Raw genomic sequence first — 18,624 nt, 5'->3', positions numbered from 1 at the left:
GGTACTTGTAATAAGTGCAGCTTATTCGTAGCTTTGGAGGCCAGGCTGGGCGAATTGGAGACTCGGCTCCGCACCGTGGAAAATTCTACAGCTAGCCAGGCCCCTGTAGTCGGTGCGGACCAAGGTAGCTTAGCTGCCGTTAGTTCCCCCCTGGCAGATCCCGGGCAGTCGGGAAAGCAGGCTGACTGGGTGACTGTGAGGAGGAAGCGTAGCCCTAAACAGAAGCCCCGTGTACACCGTCAACCCGTTCACATCTCTAACCGTTTTTCCCCACTCGACGACACACCCGCCGAGGATCAAACTCTGGTTATTGGCGACTCTGTTTTGAGAAATGTGAAGTTAGCGACACCAGCAACCATTGTCAATTGTCTTCCGGGGGCCAGAGCAGGCGACATCGAAGGACATTTGAAATTGCTGGCTAAGGCTAAGCGTAAATTTGGTAAGATTGTAATTCACGTCGGCAGTAATGACACTCGGTTACGCCAATCGGAGGTCACTAAAATTAACATTAAATCGGTGTGTAACTTTGCAAAAACAATGTCGGACTCTGTAGTTTTCTCTGGGCCCCTCCCCAATCAGACCGGGAGTGACATGTTTAGCCGCATGTTCTCCTTGAATTGCTGGCTGTCTGAGTGGTGTCCAAAAAATGAGGTGGGCTTCATTGATAATTGGCAAAGCTTCTGGGGAAAACCTGGTCTTGTTAGGAGAGACGGCATCCATCCCACTTTAGATGGAGCAGCTCTCATTTCTAGAAATCTGGCCAATTTTCTTGGATCCTCCAAACTGTGACTGTCCAGCGTTGGGACCAGGAGGCAGAGCTGTGGTCTTACACACCTCTCTGCAGCTTCTCTCCCCCTGCCATCCCCTCGTTGCCCCATCCCCGTAGAGACGGTGCCTGCTCCCAGACTACCAATAACCAGCAAAAATCTATTTAAGCATAAAAATTCAAAAAGAAAAAATAATACAGCACCTTCAATTGCACCACAGACTAAAACAGTTAAATGTGGTCTATTAAACATTAGGTCTCTCTCTTCTAAGTCCCTGTTGGTAAATGATATAATAATTGATCAACGTATTGATTTATCCTGCCTAACAGAAACCTGGTTACAGCAGGATGAATATGTTAGTTTAAATGAGTCAACACCCCCGAGTCACACTAACTGTTAGAATGCTCGTAGCACGGGCCGGGGCGGAGGATTAGCAGCAATCTTCCATTCCAGCTTATTAATTAATCAAAAACCCAGACAGAGCTTTAATTCATTTGAAAGCTTGTCTCTTAGTCTTGTCCATCCAAATTGGAAGTCCCAAAAACCAGTTTTATTTGTTATTATCTATCGTCCACCTGGTCGTTACTGTGAGTTTCTCTGTGAATTTTCAGACCTTTTGTCTGACTTAGTGCTTAGCTCAGATAAGCTAATTATAGTGGGCGATTTTAATATCCACACAGATGCTGAGAATGACAGCCTCAACACTGCATTTAATCTATTATTAGACTCTATTGGCTTTGCTCAAAAAGTAAATGAGTCCACCCACCACTTTAATCATATCTTAGATCTTGTTCTGACTTATGGTATGGAAATAGAAGACTTAACAGTATTCCCTGAAAACTCCCTTCTGTCTGATCATTTTTTAATAACATTTACATTTACCCTGATGGACTACCCTGCAGTGGTGAATAAGTTTCATTACACTAGAAGTCTTTCAGAAAGCGCTGTAACTAGGTTTAAGGATATGATTCCTTCGTTATGTTCTCTAATGTCATATACCAACACAGAGCAGAGTAGCTACCTAAACTCTGTAAGGGAGTTAGAGTATCTCGTCAATAGTTTTACATCCTCTTTGAAGACAACTTTGGATGCTGTAGCTCCTCTGAAAAAGAGAGCTTTAAATCAGAAGTGTCTGACTCCGTGGTATAACTCAAACTCGTAGCTTAAAGCAGATAACCCGTAAGTTGGAGAGGAAATGGCGTCTCACTAATTTAGAAGATCTTCACTTAGCCTGGAAAAAGAGTTTGTTGCTCTATAAAAAAGCCCTCTGTAAAGCTAGAACATCTTTCTACTCATCACTAATTGAAGAAAATAAGAATAACCTCAGGTTTCTTTTCAGCACTGTAGCTAGGCTGACAAAGAGTCAGAGCTCTATTGAGCTGAGTATTCCATTAACTTTAACTAGTAATGACTTCATGACTTTCTTTGCTAACAAAATTTTGACTATTAGAGAAAAAATTACTCATAACCATCCCAAAGATGTATCGTTATCTTTGGCTGCTTTCAGTGATGCCGGTATTTGGTTAGACTCTTTCTCTCCGGTTGTTCTGTCTGAGTTATTTTCATTGGTTGCTTCGTCCAAACCATCGGCATGTTTATTGGACCCCATTCCTGCCAGGCTGCTCAAGGAAGTCGTACCATTATTTAATGCTTCAATCTTAAATATGATCAATCTATCTTTGTTAGTTGGTTATGTACCACAGGCCTTTAAGGTGGCAGTAATTAAACCATTACTTAAAAAGCCATCACTTTACCCAGCTATCTTAGCTAATTATAGGCCAATTTCCAACCTTCCTTTTCTCTCAAAGATTCTTGAGAGGGTAGTTGTAAAACAGCTAACTGATCACCTGCAGAGGAATGGTCTATTTGAAGAGTTTCAGTCAGGTTTTAGAATTCATCATAGTACAGAAACAGCATTAGTGAAGGTTACAAATGATCTTCTTATGGCTTCGGACAGTGGACTTATCTCTGTGCTTGTTCTGTTGGACCTCAGTGCTGCTTTTGATACTGTTGACCATAAAATTTTATTACAGAGATTAGAGCATGTCATAGGTATTAAAGGCACTGCGCTGCGGTGGTTTGAATCATATTTGTCTAATAGATTACAGTTTGTTCATGTAAATGGGGAATCTTCTTCACAGACTAAAGTTAATTATGGAGTTCCACAAGGTTCTGTGCTAGGACCAATTTTATTCACTTTATACATGCTTCCCTTAGGCAGTATTATTAGACGGTATTGCTTAAATTTTCATTGTTACGCAGATGATACCCAGCTTTATCTATCCATGAAGCCAGAGGATACACACCAATTAGCTAAACTGCAGGATTGTCTTACAGACATAAAGACATGGATGACCTCTAATTTCCTGCTTTTAAACTCAGATAAAACTGAAGTTATTGTACTTGGCCCCACAAATCTTAGAAGCATGGTGTCTAACCAGATCGTTACTCTGGATGGCATTTCCCTGATCTCTAGTAATACTGTGAGAAATCTTGGAGTCATTTTTGATCAGGATGTGTCATTCAAAGCGCATATTAAACAAATATGTAGGACTGCCTTTTTGCATTTACGCAATATCTCTAAAATCAGAAAGGTCTTGTCTCAGAGTGATGCTGAAAAACTAATTCATGCATTTATTTCCTCTAGGCTGGACTATTGTAATTCATTATTATCAGGTTGTCCTAAAAGTTCCCTAAAAAGCCTTCAGTTGGTTCAGAATGCTGCAGCTAGTGTACTGACGGGGACTAGCAGGAGAGAGCATATCTCACCCGTGTTGGCCTCTCTTCATTGGCTTCCTGTTAATTCTAGAATAGAATTTAAAATTCTTCTTCTTACTTATAAGGTTTTGAATAATCAGGTCCCATCTTATCTTAGGGACCTCGTAGTACCATATTACCCCATTAGAGCGCTTCGTTCTCAGACTGCGGGCTTACTTGTAGTTCCTAGGGTTTGTAAGAGTAGAATGGGAGGCAGAGCCTTCAGCTTTCAGGCTCCTCTCCTGTGGAACCAGCTCCCAATTCAGATCAGGGAGACAGATACCCTCTCTACTTTTAAGATTAGGCTTAAAACTTTCCTTTTCGCTAAGGCTTATAGTTAGGGCTGGATCGGGTGACCCTGGACCATCCCTTGGTTATGCTGCTTTAGACGTAGATTGTGGGGGGGTTCCCATGATGCACTGTTTCTTTCTCTTTTTGCTCCGTATGCATCACTCTGCATTTAATCATTAGTGATCGATCTCTGCCCCCCCTTCACGGCATGTCTTTTTCCTTGTTTTTTCCCTCGGCCCCAACCAGTCTCAGCAGAAGACTGCCCCTCCCTGAGCCTGGTTCTGCTGGAGGTTTCTTCCTGTTAAAGGGGAGTTTTTCCTTCCCACTGTTGCCGGGTGCTTGCTCATGGGGGGTCGTTTTGACCGTTGGGGTTTTTCATAATTATTGTATGGCCTTGCCTTACAATATGGAGCGCCTTGGGGCAACTGTTTGTTGTGATTTGGCGCTATATAAGAAAAAAAGTTGATTGATTGATTGATTGACAAGATTGTGGAAAGAAAACTGGTGAGAGATCCATCTATAGACCCCAAATCTGAATGACTTAGCCAAGTCGGGAATTGTAATGTCAAAGAAGACAATCACGAGAGCCCTGAACAGGAATGGACTGTGAGGTTGCAGACCAAGAAAAACTCCATTTCTGCAGAAGAGACACCTTCAAGCCAGACTGAAGCAGAAGACCAAAGTGAGCATTATTGACTGTCCTGCACAAAGCCGACTGGAATCCCATAAAAAAAACTCCAGGGTGAAATGAAGACCAAGGTCCATGTCAGAAGACCATCAAATCTGGAGGTGCTTGAAAGATTTGCAAAAGAAGAATTTGCTGGGATTCCTCAGGAGACATGTCTGAGACATGTTTAAAAGGACACACAGTTGACTATTAGCATCAGGAGAGCTATTCATTTTGACCCTGCTAGTTTTTGGTTTCTGTGAAATAATTTTGTTTCTGTACGCAATGTAAAACAAAGTAAGCAACCAAAATAAAACTAGGATGTTTAGAAATGCAGTGTTGAGAATTCCTTGCTCTGTTAAAAAAAGCACTTTGGAAAAATTTTGAAGAAAATGTTTCATTTCATAGGGGAGCTGATAACTGTGTCCTCATCTGTATATTCTAGAATCATATAAAGTAAAATGTTTCAAGCACTTTTTTAGTTCACTACTCCATCAGTTTAGGACTATGGTATCAATTTTGTCTTTTTAAGGAAAGCAAAAAAACAACAACAAAAAAACAAAACATATATATATATATATATATATATATATATATATACATATTAATAATAATAATAATAATAAACTAAGTAAATAATACAAATTCCAAGCAAAAAATACAGTTTTGAGAATAAAAAAAAAAAAAAAATCAAGGTGAGGTTTTAAAGTAAAAAATGTATTGATTTTGAATGAATCCTTCCTCATTTCAGTTTTTTTTTTTTTTAATGCTTTGGCTTGTGGAAAAGGCCAACAGTGAATTTGAAAACAGTCCAACCTCTGACAGGTTTGGACCTTTCTCTGTAAGTTCAGCCAGTAATAATGAGAGGAAATTGCAGAAGCGATATTTTCAGCAGCAACGTGACACATCTGCAGGGATTTGTAGAAAATGTCGATTGACCATTGGGCATTTATTAGCGGAAGCCATTTATTTTGACAAAAGCCTGATTCATCGATGACGTCAGAGACATGGTGAGGTCATTATACGGAATTTTCAGGCTGGACATCAGAATGAATAGTGGGAACAGACAGCAGCAGCGCTTTGCCCTACAGCCTCTGGTGTAAGAGAGGATGAGTCACATACACGAGTACAGGACCACCGCTGGATTCACACGGTGGAACCTCCATCACTCCCTAAATTTTAAGCTTCTGAATAGTGCCATAATTTATAGCTGGCACCAAATAAGAACGGGGCTGTGGATCTGTGTGTGCTGGGGGTATGACAGAGCAGGTCACTGACCTCTGTGACTTGGCTAAAATCCCCATGGGCCTAATTCAGCTGTGGAATGGACCCCACAGAGCAATGTGAAGATGGCTCTGACATAATGAGCACAAAGACCAATTGTGACTCTATTCTCTGCGGGGCAGAAAACAGCAGGCCCCGGGGACAGTACAAGGTTTTGTTGGCTGGAAGTGGAGAAGGAAGCCTGTTGCTTCAACACGCTGTTGATATGATTCATCAGTGGCGTCTTTAACAGCAATAGCGCTTCTCTCAGGGCGCTAAGTGTTATATTTACACACAATGTATTTAGCTTGTTGACTGAAGTGGCGATAAGTGGTTTATTCCCATCACAGAGCAGGCACCATCAAGTGGTCACATTGTTAGCAATAATGTAATTAAGCCTTTGCTCTGACAAACGTTTGCTAATACTTCCACAGAAAGTGGCAATTAATCTTAATACAAAACTTTTATTCAAAAATGATTTTCCCATTATAGACGTTGCATATAGCTGTATTTGCGGTTAGCATGATGTTCCAAGCGGTTAATGCAGCTCAGCTGTTCTCCATTCTTTGTGTAATGTGGAGTTGCATCAGGAAGGACATCTGGTGTAAAGCTCGTACAAAATCAAAATTTGGATCCATATTGGAATTGCAGTGACCCCAAGCAAAAGCTAAACATTTTCAAATTAAAAGGAAACAATTCAATTCACTGAACTTTATAGCACACCAAATCACGACAGTGTCACCTCAAGGCACTTCAAAGGAAACAACAAAAAAAAAAACCCCAAAACAAATTAAACCAAAAGATCAAAGAGCATAATTAAAAGATTAAAAGCATATTAAAAAAGTAAAAAGAATAAAAAGCATATTAAAAACAATATGTTAATCATATAAAATAGAAAACAAATGCGTCTTCAGTCCCGACTTAAAAGTCTCAACATAGTCCGACTGCCTCACTAACGCAGGGAGATCATTCCACAGGATCGGGACACGATAAGAGAAGGCTCATTTCCCGCAGACTTTTTATTCACCCTAGGGACACAAAGTAATCCTGTGTCCTGTGAACATAAAGCCTTGGCCGGTACATAGGGTTTAAGTAGATCAGTCCAATAGAGCGGTGCCAGTCCATGAACAATTTTATAGGCCAGTAGCAGGACCTTAAAATATGATCTCACTGGGACAGGAAGCCAGTGAAGAGACACCAAAATGGGAGTAATGTGGTCAAACTTTCTGCTTTGTGTCAAGAGTCTGGCAGCATCATTTTGAATCAAATGAAGACCCCTGATTCTGGACTGTGGCAACCCAGAAAATAAAACATTGGAATAATCCAATCTAGAAGAAACAAACGCATGAATCAGGGTCTCAGCATCAGCCATAGACAGGATGGTGTGTGGGCCACCAGAAGAGGAGGTACTGCTGGCCCACCACCAGAGGGCGCCCTGCCTGAAGGCGGGCTTCAGGCACCAGAGGGCGCAGTCGCCTCCGCAGGAGCCCGGAGCTGACAGCTGTCATCAATCATCCATCATCACCATCTTCCATAAAAGCCTGGCAGTGACATGACATCCCTGCCGAGAAATCAGCTTACCCGACAGGTAACCATCTCAGCCATATCATTGCCGTACGCAAGGATAATTCTGAACGTTTTTGCAGTGGTAACCTTCTGTGACTTGCAGCTTGGAGCTGGTTGGTGAGAATTTGGAGGAGTAGGCGAATCCACTCCTAAATTCTTGGTTGTTACATTAGGCACTGCACGGATTGTGTTTCCTGCTACGTTGGAGTGGAGGACTATTTTCACTCAGGAAGGAACTGTGAGTTTGCTGACTGTTGCTGGGTGTTCACACACCCACATAACCTGTTTGTTCTTCCTGCCAGCAGTACCAGATCTGACAGCTGGAGGCAGTGGCCACCTGGGGACTCAGGACTTGGCGGCTCCGGTGTGTTGCAGGTCTCCGTTGGCAGTGGAAATCGTGTGGGGCCCGGCTCTTCTCTGGACAGGCATCTCCTATCCTCGAGCCTGCCCACACGTCACCTGTTATGTATTTGACTGTTACCTAAAAGCAGCATCTGTATTCCGTTGTGCACATTTCACAACATTAAATTGTTATATTTTGGCATTTTCATTGTCCGTTCATTTACGCCCCCTGTTGTGGGTCCATGTCACGACACTTTCACAACAGATGGGACGAATCTTTGCTATATTACGAAGATGGAAGAAAGCAGTCCTCATAATATCTCTGATGTGGAAGTCAAAAATTACCCCAAGGTTCCTCACTTTGTCCGTATAATGTATATGAACCTAGGCTAAGCGCAAGATGATCAAATTGATGCCGATGTCTCGCTGTACCAAGAACCATGATTTCAGTCTTATAAAAAAATGGATTGATTGATTGATCAGAATTTAAAAGTAGTAAGTTACTAGACATCCAACTTCTTACTGATGCAAGACAATCTTCTAAAGATTTTATGTGAGATTACCAGCAGACAACCAGAATTTTACAACCTAGGCCTCATTTATAGGCATTTTGGGGGTATCCTTTTCAGACTGGACAAAAACTACATTAATAAGTGCATTATTGATTTAGAATGGAAATGCTTTCTGTGGCTAACCAGCTAATTCATGTAGCGGCACGGAGCTAGCTAAACACTTTCAGTAAACAGCTTGTTGTTGCCACGGAACAGGTTAAAACTGGGCGTTTATGATTGGCTCACACAGACACAAGCTAATTATAACGCTGGCTGGTTCCCTCCTCCTCCTATGCTAGTTTTGAGAAGTCTGGGGAGCAGTGTGAGCGGATGCAGTGAGTTGGGGATGGCGGAGGGATCACCTGATCCGGAGGTGATGGTGATCCGCCATCCCCAACGAACTGGATCATCCACTCACATTGCTCCCCAGAGGCGGGGTGTTTTTTTTTTTTTTAAAACCTCAGCTGTGACTGTGTTTTCATGAAACTGACACATAAAAAAAAAAAGAATGTTAGTTGATGAAAAGCCGGAAGAGAAGGTGATCCGTCCGTATCCATCTGCCATCCCCAACAAAGGAAACAGAGTCCTTGTTTACACTGTTTGCAGATGAAAATTTCGGGGGGGGGGGAAATCGCTGGTAGAGTTTTCAGGCTACAAAGGTGGACATACCAAACACGTCATTGTCCCACTCCATGTCATCACAAATTTCTATAACGCCGTTTCTGTAGAAATCATCATTTTCAGGCAGTATATCATAGGTTGACAAGTCTGACATTTTGTTTGTTTTGGTGTGAGCAGACCACAAATTCATATTACCCGCTGACCAAAACAAAGATGGCGGAAAGAAAATAGTTCTACACAATCTGTATCCACTACACCTGATCCGGGAAGGGGGTGGGCTGGATCCACTCGTAAACCCGACGATCCACATCCAGCTGATTTGTATAAATAAATGTTCCCTTCAAGAGAGGCCAATATCTCACCCATATTGGCCTCTCTTCATTGGCTTCCTGTTAATTCTAGAATAGAATTTAAAATTCTTCTTCTTACTTATAAGGTTTTGAATAATCAGGTCCCTTCTTATCTTAGGGACCTCATAGTACCATATCACCCCAATAGAGCGCTTCGCTCTCAGACTGCAGGCTTACTTGTAGTTCCTAGGGTTTGTAAGAGTAGAATGGGAGGCAGAGCCTTCAGCATTCAGGCTCCTCTCCTGTGGAACCAGCTCCCAATTCGGATCAGGGAGACAGACACCCTCTCTACTTTTAAGATTAGGCTTAAAACTTTCCTTTTTGCTAAAGCTTATAGTTAGGGCTGGATCATGTGACCCTGAACCATCCCTTAGTTATGCTGCTATAGACTTAGACTGCTGGGGGGTTCCCATAATGCACTGAGTGTTTCTTTCTCTTTTTGCTCTGTATGCACCACTCTGCATTTAATCATTAGTGACTGATCTCTGCTCCCCTCCACAGCATGTCTTTTTCCTGGTTCTCTCCCTCAGCCCCAACCAGTCCCAGCAGAAGACTGCCCCTCCCTGAGCCTGGTTCTGCTAGAGGTTTCTTCCTGTTAAAAGGGAGTTTTTCCTTCCCACTGTCGCCAAGTGCTTGCTCACAGGGGGTCGTTTTGACCATTGGGGTTTTTACGTAATTATTGTATGGCCTTGCCTTACAATATAAAGCGCCTTGGGGCAACTGTTTGTTGTGATTTGGCGCTATATAAATAAAATTGATTGATTGATTGGACTTCTGTATGTGACGTCGCTACCAGTCTGCCTGGCTTTGCTCGTATATGCCTGCCTCCTTTTCCACACTAATGGAGGAGGCAGGGACCAGTCAGTATCAAAAGTGCCATGTTACACTGAGAGGATCCCCTTGGAGACAAGCATGTGCTTCGCTACCTCATAAAATGTAAAGCTTTTAAAAACGGCCATTTATAACTAGTAGCTTACCTTAGCCATGCCATGCTCCCTTGGTGCTGCTTGCCTTAGAGCAGAGGTCTTCAGCTCATTCCAAAAAGGACCGAGGGGTAGAGGTTTTCTTTGCAACCACCCACTCCGCCAGCTGATTTCACTGATTAACTGATTCCACCTGCTCAAAGTGACATTAATTAGTGAAATCAGCTGGTGGAGTGGGTGGTTGCAAAGAAAACCTCTACCCCTCGGTCCTTTCTGGAATGAGTTGAAGGCCTCTCTGCTTTCGATTACAAGTGAACTGCCAATGAGGTTAAGCTGTCACAGGATTTGTGTTAAAAATCAATATACTGATTAACTTCATTTTTTTATGTTGTAAAATCACTTAGTATCCCTTTTAACATTATCTCTGCCATTATCTAAAATGATATCTGAATAAATGTTTTTTTTTCTTTAAATTAGGTCTTGTTACTGAAATTCTGCTGAATATTTAAGTGAACATTTGGGCAACGCAGTGTTACAACAGTTAGCACTCTTGCCCGCCAACAAGATAATCCGCGGTTTGAAGCCTATACTGCCCGTTCTCCTTTTACATTAACAGTAGGGGGAGGAATAAAATCATTCGTATCAAATAAACATGCTGATCCACAAGGGATCTGTTGTAGAGACCGCAAGCAAAATGGGAGAAGTTGGGGGTGGTGAACTAAAGATTTAGTTTGATTGTTAAATATTTAACTACATCGGCACACAAAGTGTTGGGGCAGCAATGTAGTTTAGCTCAACGTTTAACTGTGGTGTCCAAGGCGTTAGTTCTAATGCACCAAACAGGTGCAGTCAAGTTGATTTTCAGCTAAGTATCCTTTAAATGTCAGCTGACAGCCATATACGTTAATGCAGTTTTCACGTCAACTAACAGCTCCACAACAAAGACCAGAACAAAGCCAGTAACTCGAACAAGACGGCAAACAAATGCTGACATTACTGCAACTGACCAAAAAAACACCCATCCCCACAATTTATTGCCTATTTCTGTTGGTGTTTTCATCATATACCTTCTCGTCACACCCCCTTGGCAAAAGATCCAGAATGCATCTGTGTGATGAGGCTGGGGATTTAGGCAAAATGAAGCATCGGCTTTTTGTTTTTCTTAAGAAAGACTAGAAATGAAGCTTTGTGCATGTCCGGCACATTTGACAGGTCTGGTTTGGCTGCTTTTGTGTCACTGCCATAAAGGGGATTGAGGGAGAACACAAACTGGACCACTGTGCCGTTGTGGTGCTGGCTATTAGTCAACGTGATGGCCTTTGCAGATGCTAATAGCGTATATAGTGTGTCGCGGCCGACTTCCCTCCTCCCAGAACGTGGCTATCTGATAGCACAAAGGCCTTCTGCTGGAGGTTGACTTTACCCCCCATCACCACCACCAGTTTCTTTTCAAAGCTGCAACAAAGTCATTAGGCTTTTTCCCCCCCTTCATTTTTGGAAAAGTGGAGAATATAATAGCCAGACAACAACAATATGATGTGAGGCAGCTTTCTCCATGAGCAGAGCCTCAGGTGGTGGTCGTGAGGAAGAGCCCTGCCGCCTACATCCATCCCTCCCCATGGTGCAACCCTTTGAGCAATGCAGTGTTGGAGATGCGGTTACAAGCGGGCTCTTGTGAAAGAAGAGAGGATGCCCAGGAGTGGAGGACCTCTAGACCCAGACTTATTAATCAGAACGGCTCTCGGCTGCCTACCTGCTCCTCCTGTGGGGATGCTGGAGGCTGCAGAGTCTGCAGCTGTGGAAAAAGAGACCTGGAGAGAGCCGAATACTCCGAGGGTCTGTCTGGCTCATCACACCAGCAGGCATCCACAGTGAAACAGCCGAGTGAAACACACACATCATGTGCAACACAACTCTCCAAGGCTGATCTCCTTCATGGTAATGCGAATAAGCAGAACCTGAAAATAGTGCACTTATGACACCAAGAGCAAACTGCTTCCAGTGTTGCAAAAACTACGTCTGTCCGTTTGACAAACCGTGAAAAAAAGTTTTACATTTGTCAATTTTATTTAGAATTTTGAACACAAATTAAATAAATACACCATGCAAACAACATTTTCTACAGCAGAAAACAGTTTTTGAACCGGCTGACTGATTTTCTGTTACACATTCTGCACACAACAGCTCGACAAGCACACTGTGGAGTGCACAGCGTATTATACACAGACTCATATACACACATGAATCAACACCTTTAACGCAAACGCTCACCCCACCAGTCAAACATCAGAATTGTTTTACAGCCAGACGGGAGACAGAGCGGCAGAAAAGTGGCGAGTTAAGATGTAGATTCTACATAAAAATGAGGGAGAAAGTGGTATAGACAAAATCTGACAAATTTTTTGTATGTTGTCTGACTCACAGATGTTACTGATTTGAACACAGGAATATTCAGAGTTACCAAGTTACATGTGCACTGCAACGTGTCACAAGTGACAAGAAACCTGATGCAGTTTGGAAGCAAACAAAGTCAATTTTCCACAAGAACAGACCAGATCAGAGAACTGAACCAGATCAAGGAGGACTGGACAGGAAACCAGCAGAGACTAAAGCCTGGGTCCAAACACAGAAGTCAAGATGTGCTGAGAAATACCATAAACATGTAAAAATCAAATGAAATGCCACTTTAATTTGGATATTTAGACCAATCACTCTAAGTGTGTCTGAAAAATTGGAAATTAACCAGAAATAAACTGACTGTAGATTTTATTATAGTTCCACATGTTAATGACTTTGGAAGATGCTGGAATGACTCTCATTGATTATGTGGTGACTGTAATATTAACCATAACCACTACAAAGCTTAACCCTAATAGTAATCTTAACTCCAGGCCCTGAGACCCGTTGGTGCCGGTGCTTATCTCTGGATATCGTAGCGTCAAATGGATGAGATTGTACAGGTCTCCAGTCCAATGCAGTTTACTTCCCCAACTAAGGCCAGTACCTATTTATAGCTGGGTGGACTGAGACTGTAAACTGTCTTGCTTAAAGGACACAGCGTAGCAGCATAAGCAGGATTCAGACACCAGGTCTACATATTGGCAGGAGATGTTCTTGTTGACTCAGCTACCGGCTCTACAATCTTAAATCTCATTTACAAAGAAGCAAGGGCAGCGAGGTGGGCTAGCGGTTAGGACTGTTGCCTCACAGTAAGAAGGTCCTGGGATCACATCCCTTCTGTGTCGAAATTTACGTTTTGTGTGAGTTCCCTTCTGGGGGCTCCGGCTCCCTCCCATTTCCAAAGGCATGCAGGTTGAACTGGTGACTTTAAACTGACTTTGTCTGTCTGTTCTGGAGGCCCCGTGATAAACTGGCACCCTGGCCAGGGCGCACCCTGTCTCTAACCCACTGACTGCTGGAATAGCCCATCATGGCCCTGAATTGGAATAAGCAGGTACAGAAAACGAATGAAGGAAAAAGGACATTTTTATCCCTAAGAGCTACGAGAGACTGAAAGGAGAATTAATATTTGCTTAGAATTAGATGTTTTATTTTGGGCTCTAAGAAAAGTAAACGTAATATAGCTGGTTTTATAGGATAGATGCTTTTTATCTATAAAGCGCTGTGAATGTTGAGTCAAATCATAAAGATCTAGTGAAGACTGTTAGGAGGTAAACTAAGCAAGCAGGTAACATGATACATTTCAGAACCCCAGAGGGGAAAAACCCCCATGAAATAAACTCTGAAAATGAAGGTGTTTTTCACTCTTTAAGATCTGTGTTGATGGAGCTTCTCTGTAAGCGCACACACACACACACACACACACACACACCTCCACAAAGGAAAAAAGAAAATATAATTTAACATGTGCACAATCCCATTTATTCATCATGAGCAATTGGACATCTGCCAACTGTGTAAACGTCTTTTTTCCTGCTACTCCGGCAGCATGTGGGCAGAAGTCCATTTCTTGATCCTGGGCAGGTCCCAAGTGAAAAATAAAAAAGAACATAGAAAATAGAAGAGAAAGATCTAAACAGTTCCTCCAGCTCATCTTTCAGTTCATGTCCACAAGCATCCAGAAAAAAGGGAGGAAAGGCGTGGCAATTAAAATCAGGTGAGCGGCGGGGCAGCGTGATGACGGCCGTGTACGGAGGGTGCCGGTGTCTTTGTTCACTTTGCTGTGGTTTACAAATTTACATTTCATGGTTCTGTCAGGAAGAAGAGTGCAGGAAACAGCAGAGTGAGTGCTGCACCTCGCACGTTTATGGAATAACACTGAAGGTCATAATGTTTGTCTAAATCTAAATCAACATTTCATAAACCTGGTTACAAACAGTCAACTACAGCTAACCCATTCACTGTACACCATCATACCATTATTATCATTTTTTTTAAAGGTTTCGTCTAATTATTGGTGATGCTGGTTATGATTTCCTTAAAGTTAATTGATCAGGTTTGCTGTAGAAATACAAATACCTGCTTTTCTTATTTCTCCTTGTGAAGAGCTTCTATGAAGGCTTCAAGTTTCTCCTGGATCTCACGGACTTTTTCTGCACACAAGCACAAGAATCCACATCTTTAAAGACAAGTTCACATTAAAATGCAATGGAAAGTTATTCACACAGGACTTCATTTTATGTCTGATACCAATGATCATGATGGGCCATATGAAACAAAATGATAACTGCAGTTAGCTTTATTATTGTTATTATTACTATTTGTTTTTTTTATATGGCATGAACATAGTCAAGCCTGCCATGCCAGTTTAACAATGTCTGGAACAAACAGAGCGATCCACATCTGGAAATCCAGTCATGCTTCACTGCAAAAATGCAAAAGTAAGTCTCTTCAGTGTCTCCCTTGTTTCACACCACAGCAGGTCCAAGGTGGATCCGCACATTCATTTGGCATGCATTTTATGCCGGGTGCCCTTCCTGATGCAACTCCATATTACATGGAGAGATGGCAGGGGGAGCCTCGAACACTGAACCTCCTGCAATGGAAACAAGTCCACTTAACCGCTTGGCCACCACGCCCACCCAGACTGCAAGAGCTTACAAGTATATCTATCTAATTTTGAGTCAAAGTATTACAGTGGAGTCTTCTCGTTCATACAACATCCTGGTACACATGACAAGGGACCCTGGCGCTCCGTGGATCACCATCCCAACGAGAATGACGCGGAGGTGGCATAGGGAGCGCAAGCAGAAGTGAGGATGCAGGGTCGACGGGCTAGTCAGGCAGGGAAGCAGCCACACAAACCACTGCTTCCCAGCGTCGCCAATATAAGATCCCCCTCTAATAAAATGGACGAATTGAGGCTCCAGGTACCTTCGGATAACTTCACCAGAGACTGCTGTGTCCTAGTCTTTACGGAAACGTGGCTACACTCATCCATCCGAGACTTGGCTATCGAGTTCGAGTTAGCATGCTATTCAAAGCAGCGACTAGACAGGACCAGTGACTCTGGTAGGACCAGTGACTCTGGTAAGAACAAAGGAGGAGGGTTATGTATGTACATCCACAACAACTGGTGTACCAACACAGCAACGGCAACCAGCCACAGTTTCCCAAACCTGAAATATTTGACTGTTAAATGCTGGCTGTTTTAACTTCCTCTGGAGTTTACTGGAGTCTTGCTAACTGCTCTTTACATTCCACTGGATGCTAATGCTAGCTTGGCCCTCAGACTTTTACATAGCAACATTAGCTTACAGCTGAACCAACATCCAGACACGGCAACACATTATCGCAGGCAATTTTAATCATGTGGAATTAAAACCAGTGCTAACTAGACTTCATCAACATGTCAAATGTGCCAAAAGAGGAGCAAATACTCTGGACAAAGTTTGCACCAATATTAAGCAAGGCTACAGGGCCACACCTGCACCACATATAGGCAAGTCAGACCACATCTCTCTGCAACACAGCTCTGCATATACCCCCCCTCCGGAAATCCACCCCCACCACCATTAACACGGTGAAAACATGGCCAGATGGTGCTTCTCAGCAGCTGCAGGACTGCTTCAACAGCACTGACTGGGACATCTTTGAGGATGAGGACCTGGGTGTGTACATACAGACACTGTACTGTGTTACATTAAGAACTGTGTAGATACGGTCACACTGGAGAAACACATCTGGGTCTACTCCAATCAGAAACCCTGGATGACCAGGGAGGTGAAGAAGCTGCTGAAGGAGAGAAACTCCACCTTTAAAGCTGGTGATAGGGCTCTGTACAGCACAGCCCACGCCAACCTGAAGAGAGGCATCAGGAAGGCCAAGGAGGATTTCAAGAGGAGGATCGACAACCAGCTGGCCAATAACAACAGCAGACAGGCATTGATGATGGTCCAGCACCTCACCAACTATAAACCCGGTATCAAAGTGCTGAATGTGACGCCGCGTTGGCAGAAGAGTTAAATCTCTTCTTTGCTTGCTTTGAGACTGTGACACCAGGAGCAGCCATGTTGCCACCAGCTGGGAGTAACTTCACAAAGTGAGGCACATGCTGAGGGGTGTCAACCCACGCAAAGGGCCCTGACGGCATATATGGATGGGTGCTGACAGACTGTGTAGACCAGTTTGCTGGGATTTTCAGCAAAATTTTCAACCAATCCCTGACACAGTCTGCTGTTCCATCATGCTTGAAGACCTCCACCATAGTTCTCCTACCCAAGAAATCGCCCATAACCAGCCTTATGATGACCAGCCTGTTGCACTCACACCGGTGGTGATGAAGTGTTTTGAAAAACTAGTTAGAAGTCACATCATGTCATTCGTAACTCCCACAAGACCGCTGTCCTCCACAACACGCTGACCCTCCTGGTGCAACAGAGTAAGCCCATCTTCTCTTTGTGGATTATAGTTCACCATTCAAGACCATCCTCCCTCATGGCCTCGTGAGGAAACTGCTGAACCTCGGTCTACCTCATTCCACATCATGTCTTTGGATAAAGGATTTTCTGCCAGATCACTCACAGAGTCAGGATTGGCCCCCACTTATCCACAGTTCTCACACACAGCACCAGTTCCCCTCAAGGCCTCATGCTGGGCCCACTGTCCACACCAGTAACACCTTCATTAAGTATGCAGATGACACCACAGTGGTAGGCTGAATCACTGGAGATGAGTCTGCTTACTGCAGAGGTCTCAAACGCATTCCAGAAAGGACCGAGGGGGTAGAGGTTTTCTCTGCAACCACCCACTCCACCAGGTGATTAACTGATTCCATGTGCTCAAAGTGATGTTAATCAGTGCAATCACGTGGTGGAGTGGGTGGTTGCAGAGAAACCCTGCACCCTCTTGGCCTTTTGTGGAATGAGTTTGAGACCTCTGGCTTACTGGGATGAGGTGGAACAGCTGACGGTGTGGTGCAGAGAAAATAACCTGCCCCTGAACACATCCAAAACCAAGGAGCTAATCATGGACTTCAGGAGAAACACAACAGACATTCAGACCATTATCATTGGGGGAACCTGTGTGGAAAGGGTCAGGGACTTCCATTTCCTGGAAGTCCACAGAGGAGAAACTGACCTGGGACAGGAACACCACACATTTGGTAAGGTACAGCAAAGACTCCACTTTCTGAGAATCCTCAGGAAAAATAACAAACCAGAGATTGCACGCGTCTTTTTATCACTCTACCATGGAGGGCATCCTCACATACTACCTCTGTACGTGGTTTGTCAGATGCACATGGGCAAACAAGGAAGAGCTCCAGAGGGTTACCAAAATGGCAGAGAAGATCACTGGGTGCCCTCTACTTACACTGGGGGACCTTCATGGCTCTTATTGTCTCAGAGGAACCAACACTATCCTAAAGGACTCATCCCACCCGGGCCACTCTCTGTTTGAGCTACTGCTTGACGGCAGTAGCTCAAACAGAGGGCCATTAAAGCAAGTACAAATAGACTGAAAAAGTTTCTACTCAACTGCTGTTAGAGCTTTGAATGTCACTGGAACCAAATAACCAGGTCACATGCCACACTTGAAATAAGTGCAATATTTGTTAATGTGCAATATCCACTGCCACTGAAATATCCACAGTTTTGCACATACTTTTCTCTTTTTATGTACAATCTCTTTTTTGCTACTACATACATATAATTTTTTTTTCTTTAAATTGCACTTTGAACACACTTTTTTCCTTCAGTTAATTTTTTATGTTTATTTTCATTTCGTCCCCAGACCTTTCAAGTCAGCGCATAATTTAGTCAGGTTTACATTTGCATTGAAAGGGTTGCACCTTACATTTCATTGTACTTGTTACAATGACAATAAAGAATCTGAATATTGTAAGAAACAATGATTTCACAGGTAACACTTCAAGTCTTGGAATCACCTTCTTTTGAGTTATAACTTCACTTGTTCTATAGGCAAGTTTTTATTTATTTATTAGTTATTATTATTATTATTATTAATATTATTAATACATGATAAGGTGTTTTAAAGCTACTTTGTGTGGGATTTAGTGTCATCTACTGGTGAAGTTGCTTACTCGTGGCTAATTATATACTAATG

The 18,624-nt window shown here is 43.0% G+C and overlaps 1 protein-coding gene across 1 annotated transcript in view; it reads right to left on the bottom strand.

Annotated features, from left to right (window-relative positions):
* Nucleotides 1-14,583: 14,583 nt before the first annotated feature.
* opa1 (OPA1 mitochondrial dynamin like GTPase) overlaps nucleotides 14,584-18,624 on the bottom strand; it is a 119,850-nt gene continuing 115,809 nt past the window's right edge. Inside the window, 1 exon segment of the mRNA XM_034179956.1 lies at nucleotides 14,584-14,651. Coding sequence (XP_034035847.1) covers nucleotides 14,587-14,651 — 65 coding nt within the window. The 3' untranslated portion in view covers nucleotides 14,584-14,586.

Source organism: Thalassophryne amazonica, chromosome 10 (genome assembly GCF_902500255.1).
Source record: "Thalassophryne amazonica chromosome 10, fThaAma1.1, whole genome shotgun sequence".
Taxonomy (NCBI): Eukaryota; Metazoa; Chordata; class Actinopteri; order Batrachoidiformes; family Batrachoididae; genus Thalassophryne; species Thalassophryne amazonica.
Note: the sequence above shows the minus strand (reverse complement) of the source record. Positions and strands in the feature narration are given on the sequence as shown.